The 14,102-nt window shown below is 35.4% G+C and overlaps 2 protein-coding genes across 4 annotated transcripts; both read left to right on the top strand.

The window, feature by feature from the left end:
- The first annotated feature begins 2,170 nt into the window (after window positions 1-2,170).
- On the top strand, window positions 2,171-3,405 carry LOC114173569 (serine/threonine-protein phosphatase 7 long form homolog). Its single transcript, XM_028058052.1, has 4 exons — window positions 2,171-2,221; window positions 2,293-2,792; window positions 2,953-3,103; window positions 3,175-3,405. The coding sequence occupies exons 1-4, from the start codon at window positions 2,171-2,173 to the stop codon at window positions 3,403-3,405; spliced, it is 933 nt and encodes a 310-aa protein (XP_027913853.1).
- A 4,377-nt stretch (window positions 3,406-7,782) lies between these two features.
- On the top strand, window positions 7,783-12,858 carry LOC114173314 (splicing factor U2af small subunit A-like). Of its 3 annotated transcripts, XR_003602486.1 has the most exons (3): window positions 7,783-8,881; window positions 10,990-11,087; window positions 11,224-12,858. XR_003602486.1 is itself a non-coding variant. In XM_028057611.1 (2 exons), the coding sequence occupies exon 1, from the start codon at window positions 8,026-8,028 to the stop codon at window positions 8,830-8,832; it is 807 nt and encodes a 268-aa protein (XP_027913412.1). In that variant the 5' UTR covers window positions 7,783-8,025; the 3' UTR covers window positions 8,833-8,881; window positions 10,990-12,858. The 3 variants fall into 3 exon arrangements, 2 of the variants coding, with proteins under 2 accessions (XP_027913412.1, XP_027913413.1); XM_028057611.1 differs by having other exon boundaries at window positions 10,990-12,858; XM_028057612.1 differs by lacking the exons at window positions 10,990-11,087; window positions 11,224-12,858 and adding an exon at window positions 10,371-10,975.
- The last annotated feature ends 1,244 nt before the right edge of the window (window positions 12,859-14,102 follow it).

The raw sequence follows: 14,102 nt of genomic DNA, 5'->3' as shown, positions 1-14,102 counted from the left end.
GTGATTTTTCATATGTGTTGCGGCTTTAATTATTTGGCATGTGATATGTCAGGTTAAAAATAAAAGCATTGCACCTGATGAGTGGTAGGCTTTAGTCAATGTCATCACATGATACCAACATCATTGACACAGTTGATATACACACTGCACGATGAATGCATTCAGGTTTTATCCCACTTTACTTTGTCATGTGAACCCACTTTAATGCAGGGTTCAAGATTTTTTTTTACTATTAAGTAACCAATCCGCTTATAAATTATTAGGTCGTTCAGTTCACAACCATAGCTACTTATTACCAAAACAAGGATGGTGATCCATCACGAGAATAACATTCATAATAGTTTTTTTTGTTGCTGTTAACTACGAAGGTCGTATTAATTGTGCTTTTTATGTGTCGACTACTATGAATTTACAAATGTTGAAAGAAGAAATTGCAAGCTATCGTTGTTGTAGTCAGGGAAGAAGAGTCAAAGATGTATGGTTTCACAAGCCCGTGTTAGGATGATAGGACCATTATGAAACAATTAAGCTCCTCACAGATGATGATGTTCGCGACATAGTTGCCTTCTTCCCTCCACTCCCACATGATCTCCCAATGAAGATTTCAGTGGCCTTACATCCTCCTAAAGGTGACAACTTAGATGCAACAAACTCAGCTGCAGCCAATAATGTCGATGACTAAACCTTAGTTCTTTATGTGTTTGTGGAAGTCTGAATAGTGTGTTTAGTAATATTTATGATAAGTAGTTAATTTGCATTAATGACTTTAGTGTGTGCAATGTAACAAAGTATTTGTGTTTATGAAAATGATATTCAAACAAATTTCTTTGACTTGTTTTTTACAATACGGACGTCAGATAACGAAAATTGTATGATGGAAAATTTGTTTAAGAGACTGAATTGTGTGATCACAATACCATATTTAATTCTTTTTTAAATATGCACGTGCAGTCCAGAATTTACAACAGTACTTCTCACATATTAATTCTTTACTACCCACTTACGGATGAGTTGAAGATTTTGACAATTTTGAAGCACTAGAAACATGTTTGATGGTGAATATTCAGTGTTTAGGTTATGGAAACTGTATGAAGGAAAATGTGTCAATCCCTGCATTGTGTGATGACAATACAATATTTGAATTTTTTAAAAAGATGTAGCTCAGAATCTACAACACTACTCCCCACATATTAATGCTTGACTCCCCATGTATGGATGAATTGAGGATTTTGACAATTGTTAAGTACGACAAGAACCCTTGTTAGTGAATGAAAACTGTAGGATGAAAAATTTACGTAATTGACTGAATTGTGTGATCGTAATACCATTTTTATTTATTTTTAAAAATCTGCAACCTCAGAACATAATTTCGAACTTTAATCCCCACATATTAATGGTTGACTCCCCACTTACGGATAACTTGCAAATTTTGATAATTTTAAAGAGCCACAAAGACCCACGATGGTCAATATTCATTGTTTTGGTCATGAAATTTTGAACATATTAAATTTGAGTAATTGACTACATTGTGTGATCACAAGACGATTATTGACTTTTTTAAAAATTTGCAACCTCAGAACATAATTTTCAACTTCACTCCCCACATATTAATGGTTGACTCCCCACTTACGGATGACTTGCGGATTTTGATAATTTGAAAAAGCCACAAACACCCACAATGATGAATATTCAGTGTTTATGTAATGGACATTGTATGATGCAATATTTGTGTAACTGATTGCATTCTATTATCATTCTCCAACCCTTGTAATCTATCCTAGCACCGAAAAATGTAACCTTTGGGTTAAATAAAATTTATCTTCACATGAATAAAATTTATTGGTATTCACGATATTTTTGATCTTTGAGCCCGAATTCTAAAAAGGTGTGTGCACCGTGTAGTCACCTTCATACAAGCTTTAGTCGTCATCATGTTGTGCAAATAACATGTAAGATTAAGTCTGAAAAGGTCTTTGCACATGACAGATTGTCAGATTCACATTAATGACCATTGACATGACAATGCACCAACCTCAATCTAAGGGATGTCATTCGTTTGAGTAATCCAACGACTATGTTTTCCCTCATGAAATTTTGCATTGTCTATAAATGTTTAATGTTATTATTTTTAATTCTTGCTATCGACAAAAACCTACAAAGAGTGAAAAAAATGTTGCTATGGAGACAACAAGAGCATAGGGCTGCATACATTTCTTCTCGGGTATGTCAACTTCATTTCTTATTAACACACCTAAGTTTGTATGTAATCACATATTTTACTTCTTTGTTTAGGACACGGAAGGGAGCATTGTGTCGTCTTACTGTCACTTCATGCCTGAACCTCATCCAAGTATTGTGCCTATAATACAAGAAGCAAGGTTTAGCGGTGTGGCTAAATTGCGACATCTAAAATTTGACCATAGTTTAGTGACTGCTTTGGTAGAAAGGTGGAGGCCTGAAACACACACATTTCATTTTCCAACTGGAGAATGCACCATAACCTTGCAAGATGTCTCACTTCAATTGGGGCTTCCTGTCGATGGACCCCCTATCATTGGTCCAACTATGTTGGATTGGGACGAGATGTGTGAAACCTTATTAGGTATAATACCGGTTAATGGAGAATCGATTGTCGGTTCTATGATCAAACTAAAATGGTTAGGGGATAATTTGTTTCCTATAGATGAAAATTCCAGTATTGAGGTCATTCATGCACATGCTAGAGCTTATATATTAGGACTTATTGGAGGGGTTTTAATGCCCGATAAGACCAGGAATAAAATACATTTAATGTACTTGAATTATTTGACTAATTTTCAAAGAACCAGGAGATCTAGTTGGGGTTCAGCGTGTTTGGCTGTGTTGTATAGGGAGATGTGCAGAGCAACGGATTGACGTGCGAGGACTATGGATGGATGTGCTTCGTTGTTACAATCATGTGCATGGTTTCAGATGCCCTTTATTGCACCAATTTCAAGAGTTCCACCAACTTTCCCCGCTAGTTTGCCAATGGAGCGGCGGTCGAGTACTGAACTATAGAAATGTCCCCCACAATGATTTAGTTGGATACCGGGCAAGGATAGATCACATGCAACAAAATCAGGTAACATTTACCATTTCTATATTGATAAATGGTTGTAAATGAATTACTAACATTTTCAATTTTTGTTGTAGTTTATTTGGGTTCCTTATGAGGGTTTTGGCTCTATTATTGATGTTGAAGCATATCGGGACCAAGCAATATGGACGTCATGCACAACTTTAATTTGTTTTGCCATTGTGGAGTGGCACCAGTCAGACATGGTGAAGTTACAATTTCGGCTATCACAAGAGATCCATGAAGAACCCAACAACCTTGATCATCTACATAAATTAGACATGAGGGTAAGACAAGATAAGAACTGAGTTACTAGACATGCGCAATGGATAGAGGTTTGGAATAACCGGCATGACCTAACATTGAATGGATTACCGATGTTTGGGCCACTTCAACACACAATTGAGTACATGTCATGGTACATTTCAAACTCATTTTTGTATTTGTCTGTTCCACAAATGTTAAATGATCCTAAAATGCATCGTGCATCGACATCAGCAAATGTCCCTCCACCACAACAAACTAGGCATGACTTCAACACTCCAGCTCCACCATTAGGTATGGAGGGAAGAAGGAATTCAATTTCTTCAAACTCAGAACTAGGCATACGAAGTATGTTTGCAACTTATGATGAAACACCACCTTCTGCGCAACCGTGGTTGCGTACATATCCTCAAAGTCCAAATTTCTTAGAAGGATTGGATCAGCCTCAAGAAGACTCAGTTTACTACGTCCACAATCCATATGCAGAAGCATCATCATCTGTTGCGCATGATGATCATGAACCTCAAGAGGAACATGAACCACAACCTTCACACGTAGAAGAACCTAGACCTGAATTGCGTAGGAGGAACCCCACTAGAAACAGGCATCAACCACGATGTGGAACTGGACACCACTATGGTGATTAAAAGGACAAAGATGTAGTTTAAATTTTATTACATATGAAATAGGTCGTGTTTATGTGTTTGTAAGAGTTTACCGTGTTTAACACAATTTCAAAAATCAGCAATGGAAAAACTTAATAATTGCAAATGCTTCATTGCTAAATAGCGAACAATAATTTCTTTAGATAAACTCAACAAGTTCAATGATCTTAAAGACCAATGTTACAACATACAAAAAAAAAACTAAATAGGTACAAAGTTGTCACACTTCTCAACTTTCATGAAGTTGACATAAAAATATATTGTCACCGTAGGGACCATCATTGAGTGCCACTGAATGGCATGTTGAAGATCTTCGTCATTCCTTACAAAAAGGAACTCATCAATGCCTTCCGCAACAAATTCAGGAGGGACATGGTACTACAAATGGCTTAGTGGGGGCTCAGATGGTCCCATCAAATGACTTCTTATGATGATGCGCATATGGTTAAGAGTAACCCCATTTGGAAGTCTACATAGGGAGAACCTTCCATCTTCAAAATCAATAACAACATTAAAGGAATTATATACATTCAACTCCTCAAATAAAACCGTTTTTACTTATTATACTAGAGCACTCCACAACTTTCAAACTAAGGAACCATAACCTTAAATAGAACTGACTATCTTCACCTAGATAGCGTGCCAAGAAAGATATTTACTCTCACCACTATAAAAGCTGGTGCATCTTTGAAATAAAGGGCCTCAGTTGCACCTTCTAATTATGACAAGACCTATCAACTTTATTGGGAGGTGCCAAAGCTGATTTATTATATTACTCTTCTAAAAGGTAATAGATACTTCAATTGGGATAACGTGCCAACTCAGAAATTTACTTTGACCACTGTAAAAGCTGACGCATATTTCAAATAATTGGCCTCACTTGCACCTTCTAATTATGACAAGACTTATCAACTTTATTGGGAGGTGCCAAAGCTGATTTATTATATTACTTTTCTAAAAGGTAATAGATACTTCAATTGGGATAACGTGCCAATTCAGAAATTTACTTTGATCACTGTAAAAGCTGACGCATATTTCAAATAATTGGTCTCACTTGCACCTTCTAATTATGACAAGACTTGTCAACTTTATTGGGAGGTGCCAAAGATGATTTATTATATCACTTTTGTAAAAGGTGAAAGATACTCCAATTGGGATAACGTGCCCATTCAGAAATTTACTTTCACCACTGTAAAAGCTAACGCATATTTGAAATAAATGGCCTCACTTGCACCTTCTAATTAAGACAACACTTGTCAACTTTATTGGGAGGTGCCAAGGCTGATATTTAATTCAAAAATTTACTCTTACCTTGCAATTTGGACAAGACTTGCCAACGTTATTGGGATAGTGTGCGAATAAAGATACATAATTTTACCACTTCATAAAGATACATAATTCAGAAATTTACTCTCACCCTGCAATTTAGCCGTACACATTAGACCAAAATATTCATCACCACTCCCCATTATTCTACTTTATACTCACCACTTATGGAATGATGCATGCATGGTACATTATGTACTTAAAAAATTTAGTAATATGACAACATTCACTACTGGGTTATGTGGACGGTGGACCTTTTTGAAATTGTGCTAATACTAATATTGTTTGTAAGTGGAGAGTACAGAGGTAGTAAGTGGGGAGTTGTGATGACTATTTTGGTCTTCATTATCCAATTTTTATATAAAAATCAAATTTCATTGTGAACATAATATTCTCATACTAACCTTAACATAGTACAAATTCATTTCCATGACCATGACATTAAATGTTGGGTAATGTGGCCACAAGGGGTTTTTTAGAATTTTCGAGTCACACTATCTTCGAAATTGAGGAGTGAAGAACAATTAAGTGGAAAATTATGTTGGATATTTTGGTCATTAGTACCAGTTTTTGTTTCATATTTTCAGTTACTACAACCGATAATAAAAAAATTTACAATAACTCCCCATTTAATCCAACACGGCTCCCCACATACCATTTACGTTACTTATGGGACAATTTGTAATGTTCACCATCCAAATAAGCTACTATTCAATTTGGTCGTCATGGAAATAATTTACTTTTGTTGTTCATAACTCAAGATCAAAATGTCCATCGTAACTCCCCACTTAATCCATCATTAGTCCCTACCTACCTCATTCATTAGTTATGAGACCTTTTTCCATTATCCCCATCTAATTAACATTTAGTAGTCTTAGAAATATTATTGTGCTATCATATGATTACAATGAACATTTTTCTCTTGACTCTCAAGTTTTATATTTTCCATTTTTATACTTTCCATTAAATCAACAAATTCAAAAAAAAATTATTTCAAATAATACCTAAAATAACTAAAAACACAATACTACATCTATTTTAAAAAAATATATATTTAACCTTTAATGTAACATTTTTTACAAAAAGAAAACAAAAAATAACTCTTATATATATTTTATTAAAAAAATTTAAAATATTAATTCTAATTTATTTAAAAAAAAAACCAAGTTCAAAATTCCAATCTTGGGGACCGAATTCTGACTTGAAATTGAAAAAAAATAATAAAACATTAACTATTGGAATTCGGCTCCCGGAGGACCGAATTCCCAACTACAAAAAAAACAATGCTATCCATGTAAATTTAAGGCACAGTGTGCTATGCTGGTAAATAAAGGAGTCAATGCTCCTTTGGAAAAAAATACATCTATATGAAGGACACCCTATCATCCATGATCATACACCTCTCAACAAGGGCATGCCTCATGCAAATAGCATGGGCCTCAAGATTGCTCTCTTCGTTGAGGGAACAAGGCTCGAAATATGTGATGATGTCAATACAAAATTGGATGTCCTTTCCTAGTCACTCCTTGTCGAAGTTCTTTCAGGAGAAGCCTGAATAACCGTGTTATGAAATCCGAAAAATGATTTCTTTGTGTCCGTCCTAAGATAGCTAAACATAATTTCGACAATCGTGTAAAAAGGGTGTTGATGGTGAAAAATTTTACAAAAAAAGATCGTGAGGTGGTAATTGTGAGCTGAAACATAATCCTCACCTGAGTTGATAACCTCGATGACCTTGTTGTCAGATATCTTATTGGTTAGGATGTAGGCCTTCCATTGGTCACAGTCAAAGCGTACCCCGCTAAACAACATGGGCAACATGTAATGGAAGAAAGGTTACATGTAATGCTGTAGAAATCATGGTAAATTTGTTCTTTAAGAGAATTGTTCTTTCTCAACTTTGTTAAACTTTTGATATAATCTTGGAGCTCCAAGTGATGTCGAGTTCAAAACAAGTCTAAGTAAGTGCCGGTGATATTGAACTGAGAATTGTTGATTATGTTGGATGATCATTTCTACATAGTTCTTAATAATATTAATGATCACCTCGCAAGATAAATATATTAAAGAGATTTTGTACTTTATATATTAAAAATATTAAAAATATTAGATAATCAATTATCATAATATAATGAAAATATTAAACAATAAACTATATATTATAATATTTTAAAAATATTCTATTAAAATATGATAATAAATTATTATATATCACGATAAATATTTTTGAAATATTTTATAATATTTAGAAATATGGAGAAGATTTAATACAAAACTATATTTCTAAAACTCAAAATAAATAATATAAATATATAAAATAAAAACTCAAAATCACGTATCCAATAATTAAAAAACACCCGAAACTAAAATTTAAGATAAGAAAAAAAGTTTCTTGCTTCCCGTTAATTAATTCCATGAGCATAAATTGATTGAGAAAGGAAAGGGACTAACCAGAAAGAAAGAGAGAGAATATGTGTTCAAAGTGTTGAACACATAAATTAATAAAATCAAAGTGTTGGGTCAGCACTTACAAACCTGTTCGATCTATTAATCGTTTGTTTCAATTAGGGCTTCCCAAACCCTGCCCCAGACAGAATTCAATCGCAGATTCAAAATCAGTAAAATCAAACCAATCAATCAGCAAAATCGAAGGAACCGATTCCTGATCGGAGCATGGCGGAGCACCTGGCATCAATCTTCGGGACGGAGAAGGATCGCGTCAATTGTCCGTTCTACTTCAAGATTGGAGCGTGCCGGCACGGCGACCGGTGCTCGCGGCTGCACAACCGGCCGAGCATCTCGCCAACGCTGCTGCTGTCCAACATGTACCAGCGTCCCGACATGATCACGCCTGGCGTGGATCCGCAGGGTCAGCCGTTGGACCCGCGCAAGATCCAGCAGCACTTCGAGGACTTCTACGAGGACATCTTCACGGAGCTCGCAAAGTTTGGCGAGATCGAGAGCCTCAATGTCTGCGACAATCTCGCCGACCACATGATCGGCAACGTCTACGTCCAGTTCCGCGAGGAGGACCAGGCTGCCAAGGCCCTCCAATCGCTCCACGGACGGTTCTACAACGCCCGCCCCATTATCGCCGACTTCTCCCCTGTCACTGACTTCCGCGAGGCCACGTGTCGGCAGTTTGAGGAGAACAGCTGCAACCGCGGCGGATATTGCAACTTCATGCACGTCAAGCTCATCGGAAGGGACCTCCGCCGGAGGCTCTTCGGCCGCCACCACCACCGCGGCGGGGGACGCTACCACAACACCAGCCGGAGCCGCAGTCGCAGCCGCAGCAGGAGTCCAAGGCACCGCCGGGAGGGACGGGAGAGGGACTCCCGCAGCGGCGGGAGGCGGGAGTATAGAGAGAGGGACGGCGGTGGACGACGGAGACACGCCGAGAGTCCCGCCAGAGAGGGGAGCGAGGAACGCCGCGCGAGGATCGAGCAATGGAATCGGGAGAGGGAGGAGAAGGAGTGACTTTGTCGATGCTGGTTTTCGAGAATAGAACATCAATTTCGTTCTCAGAGTATTTACCCTGTCTCCTGAGTAGTTCCTATAGTAATGAAATTATTTAAGTGATCCCTGAAGTATTGAATATCTAATGCCTTAATGTGTGTTTGGATAGATGCTTGAAAAGTACTTTTGAGTGTTAAACATACTTTTGTTTCTTTTAGTTTGAAAGTACTTCTAAAATGGGACCAGTGGTAATCTAAACATGCTTTGCTATTATTTGAATTTAAATTAAAAGATTTTCTAACATTTGAAGGATTGTTTGTCTTGATTTCTGGTACTTTAATAGTTTTTATTATATTTTAGGGACTCTTTAGGAAAAATGGTAATGCTATAAGGATGAAATTGATGGTTTACTTGCATGTGAATGTGTGCTGTGGCGCCGGGGCGAATAATGAGCCCTCTCAGTGCTGTGTTGTACTTACGATAATTGATTTGTCTTTCTCTTGTGGTGTTTTGGTCGTCAGAGATTGGAATGGAGCATTTTAGTTTTCTGAGAGTGTAGGATTTGATTAATTTGGGGCTGTGACGTACTGTATTTATTGTGCTGTTTCAGCTTTTGAATATACTTTAATTAAATTGAATACGCTAGCTTGTGAGTGTTTCTGGTGAATAATATTGATATGGCTTTGGTTTAACGTTTATGATAGTTATTTTTGGTGAAGGGGAAGGGAACGGGCTTAATGGTTTGAAGAATAACGTTCCTTTTATTTATTGTGCCATAGATTGTCATTTTCAGTCACAAATGCGAGTGGTTAGTTCTTTTCTGGTGTGGTGGTGATCTCGTACTTCTCTGCATGGGACAATTTTTTTTTTTTTAAATCATAAAATGTTTTGATTGTATAAGTAATTGAAGGTATCCTGGTAGAGTCAAGTCTGTTGATTGGTTAAGTAATTTTGATAATATAGATCTAAGTTAGAGCTTTTGTTAGAGGCCTCTATGGATTGTTTTTACTAGTTTTGTTTTGTCTATTTCTGCTTGAGTTATGAATCGAAGGGTTTCAATTCTTCTGATTGATAAATTTTGAGTAGAGTTGTGACCCTGCCAACATTGTCTTTTGCTTTTGTTGTTGCCCTTGTTGTGGTGGATGCAAGCTAAGTACGATGGAAGGTATCCATGTGTTTTGATGGCAAGTTAAGGCAAGCTTTGCGGCTGTGGGCTATGGGCTATTGGGCAATCATAATTGTAATAAATAGTTGTATCACTTCCACGATATGATAGTAAATTAGGACATCCTATAGACTTGAATTTAAGTTTGTAGTTGGTTTGCTTTTATGCAGTCATAACATTTGGCCATTTTGAAGTGTGGCCGTGATTGTGACTTTGGGGCTGCGGTGGTATTGTTTGTTGTCTGTTTGCCCTTTCTGTTTTTCAACAAGTACATGTTGATTATTCTTCCATATCTCAACTTTCTACTGCATATATCCTAGTGAACAAGAAATATCAATGATTGATTTTTCTACTTTGTTAATGCGTCTTCTTCCTTGGTTGGTAATTCTTCCAGGTTGTTTGTAGATTCAAATTTCAATTGTTTATCTCTTTTCATGCTTAAAAGGAGTTAAAATCAAGTGCTCAAAACCAAAACATTCTCATTATACTTTGATGGCGTGATTTGTGATGCTCTGTTCTCTTTCTGACTCTACATTGATTCTTCTCCTCTTCCTCCCCAGTTCCCAGGTTTTCTCTTTCCTGTTTCTTTAACAATATTTTTATTGTTTTTTTTGTCCATTTTATAATACGATTTTTTTATTTTATTTTTATTTCGAACAGTATTTTCTATAACCCTGGAAGCCACCAATGAGTTGCAACCCAGTGTGCTAGTGGCACTGGCAGCTATATGTTAAATGTTTTGTGTTAACATATGGTCAATGATTGTTGTTAAGACATCGAAATATGCAAACATTAAGTGAAAAAAGTAAGCATGTAATATGTTTGGAACTTAAAAGAAAACACTACCATTAATTTAGTTTTTCATTCTTTATTCTTAAAAATTGTCTTTGGTGCTTTTTAGCCAAACATGTCTTTAATACTTATTGTGTGTGTTTTCGTTATTGTCGGAATTTTATCTCTCTGTTTGGCTTGAAGGATATTGAGTGTTTACAAGCATGTTTTTCGCCATGTAGGCTAGGTGCAATAGGGGGATTGGTTGTGCAGCGGATGTTCTTGAGATGTAGGAATTGCTTTTCAAAGACTAACGAAGTTGGGGTTTGAATTGCCTCTTGTAAGACTGCACGTTTCTATTATCAGTATTTTTTGTTTAAACTTTTGCATGTGAGATTGGAATCCTTTTCTTCACATGCCATTTCTAGCTGGTCCTCCTGCGAATTTATAACGTGCTTTCTTTCTTGTCTTTACAGCACTATAGGTATATAAAAGCATGTTTCGGAGAAATGTTTTTGATGAATCCAAGTGCTAAATACTGTACAAAAATGAGACAACTAAGATGGGCAACTTCTGCTTTGTTATCCTGGGATTTTTGCCACTTGGGCTTTGGTGGTATTTGAGCTCTCCAAACCTAGGTTGACATCAAGGCTTAGTGGATGTTTGGGTTTATAACTTATTTAGGAGAAATGATCGGTCATTTCTTTTGGCTTCTTGAGAGAGAGTTTGCTAAATAAGCTAATATTTCTCTAAATTTAAGTTGAGCCAAGCCATTAGTTTGTGCTCACTCCAATTGCTTTAGGATATGTTTGGGAATTTGGATTTCGAAAGGAAGGGACGGGAGGCAAATTTTTTAATTTACAATTTTAGATTAGTGAGAAATTAACCTATATATCTCCGATATAATTTTTATTAGCTTGTATGTTTGCCCTCCTCACAGTTCTCCTTCAAAACCCATGGAACAATTTAGCCATAGGCACCACTAGGCAGTGTGACTCAGGTTTTCTAGGGGGTTTTCCAACGAAAGTTTTTATTATGTAAGACAAAAAGCTTGTTCTTCACGCATCAGTTAGGAAGGAACTGGAATTATCATCATCCGATACATATAAAGTGCAAGCAGTTTAGGTTTCTGAAACCAGGATGAGGCCGGACAGGTGTACAGAGCAGTATGTTCCCATTTTTGGTTAGATTACCTACCTTACCTCCTATAACACTTGAATTTTCTATCATCTTACCATGCTTGAGTTGTTCATTTTTTAAAGGGGGAGAGGGGTCTTTGACTCTGGTATGTTTGGTTGAGCGGAAAGAAAATAATGATCGGGATATTTTTTTTCTGTTTGATTACAGCAAAAATGAAAGGAGAAGAATGAACTGGATTTGTAAAATTTAGTTTCAAAATTTTCCTTTCTTTCACGTTCCCTTTAAATCAATTTTCACACCATTCTCTCGATTCCTTTTTACTGTACTAAATAGGTCCTTGTGTGATCTCTTTTATACGATAAACAAAATTAAGGGAAAGTGAAACTTGTTTTCTTCTTTGAATTTTAGCTGTTAGAAATAATATTTTCTTCCTCATTTTTGTCACTTTCACTTATACGTGGTTCTTTTATATTTTAATTTCTTCCTATTTTTGTCCGTACTTCCAAACACACCATTAGTATCAAATCTGAATAATATTGATCATCTTCCGTCAAATTTAGCTTCAATTGATGGAGTAGTGGAATTTTGGAACATACTGCGGTGGGCTTTTTGAGGTCGTAACGGGTAAACACTGAACTATCATGTCCCAAGACAGTTTGAATAAACAACCAGCATAACTGGTTTTCCCGGCCCCTTCGCTTCAGATTTTCCCAAACGATGGCACGGTGAATTCAGAAAGAGAATAACAGATCTTGTTCACGTTTTAGCGTTTGAGGTAGAAATTATTCTTTTCATTCCCTTTTGTAGCATGATGATGTCTCTGGTATAAGATATTTTAACTAAGCTTTCATTGATGTGAATGAAATTTAACATGTATGTTTTGCGCAAGATATAGGACTTCAAATCAAACTATTCTGGTGTTGATACTAGTGCACTGACAACAAAACTGTTATCTGCTGTTTGTGTTCAAATTCCTTTCAGTGTGCTCTTATTTTCATATACTTTGTCAAATATGGAACTTTGTTAGTTGTTTATAGATCTATACTAACATGTTTAGCAAAATGATCTAAGCTTCCTAGAAAGGAGTGAAAAATACGGTGTAACAATACAATGATTTGTATTCAGTTTTAGTACTGTGAATGTATAACTTTGCTATAAAAATGTATCAGTATATTTCGTCTTTCAGTTTTCAAGAGAAAGTAATTTGGTCTAATTATACTTTTTTGCAGTTTTTTATGATAAAGTAATTTGATGAAATTACAATTTTTCATCTGATTTTTAAGCGAGAGTATGTGTATGATTTTAATGGTAATAGACAGATGTTAAAGTCTATTATTAAAAAGTGTTATTACCATTCTACAATTGACATTCTTATATTGCAACAACATATTTAATTTTCGATAATTGTGGCATTTAAACGTATAGTTATATTTTCATTGGCATTAAAATTGTATATTCGTAAAATTACGAGGATTTAAAATAGATTAAAGTTTAGACAGTCGTTCAGAGTGCAGAAACTAAACTGCGTGTCGTTACACTTAGCCTTGCGTTCAATGTTGTTTCGAACGAATTTCCAAAATGGTAGGATGCTTTAATATATTCTAAAAATGATTTTGACAATATAAACGTTTTAAAATAAATGTCATTTGAATGAGTAAAGGTTACATTTTGCGTAATTAGTAAGAAAAGGTATGGAAGGTTAAATTTTGCGTGATTAGTAAGAAAAGGTATGGGTTCAATAATACAATTTTACTTGTTTTTTGTGTTTTTAGAAAGCTACCTTAAAATAAACTGGAGGAATGTCGTGAGAGGTTAAATATTATTTGTTAAAATTACAAAGGTGGTGACTGTATATTTATATATTAGGAAAACGCGAATGTTAATAAAAAAAGATAATTATTTTAAAACTGAAAAAAAATATAAATGTGTTTTTAACGTGGTTTCATAGAAATAACTATATTTTCCTTTTAATATTATAAAGTCCTTAATAGGTTCAAGTGGCTGTTTATTCACACAATTGTCCTTGGTTTAAAATTGATTATTAGAACCAAAAATAAATATTTGTTAAAGGAAGGTGCCACCATGCAAAAACATATGTTGTAACTAGATAACAAAAATTAGAATGAATGAGTTCATATAAATTGAAAACAATTCATCATACAACTTTATCTCTATTTTCACAACACAGTGTTATATATATATATATATATATATA

The sequence above is a fragment of the Vigna unguiculata genome, chromosome 2 (assembly GCF_004118075.2).
Source record: "Vigna unguiculata cultivar IT97K-499-35 chromosome 2, ASM411807v1, whole genome shotgun sequence".
Taxonomy (NCBI): Eukaryota; Viridiplantae; Streptophyta; class Magnoliopsida; order Fabales; family Fabaceae; genus Vigna; species Vigna unguiculata.
This window is presented reverse-complemented; position numbering and strand designations above follow the sequence as displayed.

What these genes read in the sequence shown, in the direction of transcription:
- LOC114173314 (XM_028057611.1), top strand. Translation starts at nt 8,026, where the DNA reads ATGGCGGAGCACCTGGCATCAATCTTCGGGACGGAGAAGGATCGCGTC.
- LOC114173569 (XM_028058052.1), top strand. Translation starts at nt 2,171, where the DNA reads ATGTTGCTATGGAGACAACAAGAGCATAGGGCTGCATACATTTCTTCT. An exon ending in AGGAATAAAATACATTTAAT is followed by an intron (nt 2,793 to 2,952) that starts GTACTTGAATTA and finishes GCATGGTTTCAG; the next exon opens with ATGCCCTTTATTGCACCAAT. An exon ending in ATCACATGCAACAAAATCAG is followed by an intron (nt 3,104 to 3,174) that starts GTAACATTTACC and finishes TTTTTGTTGTAG; the next exon opens with TTTATTTGGGTTCCTTATGA.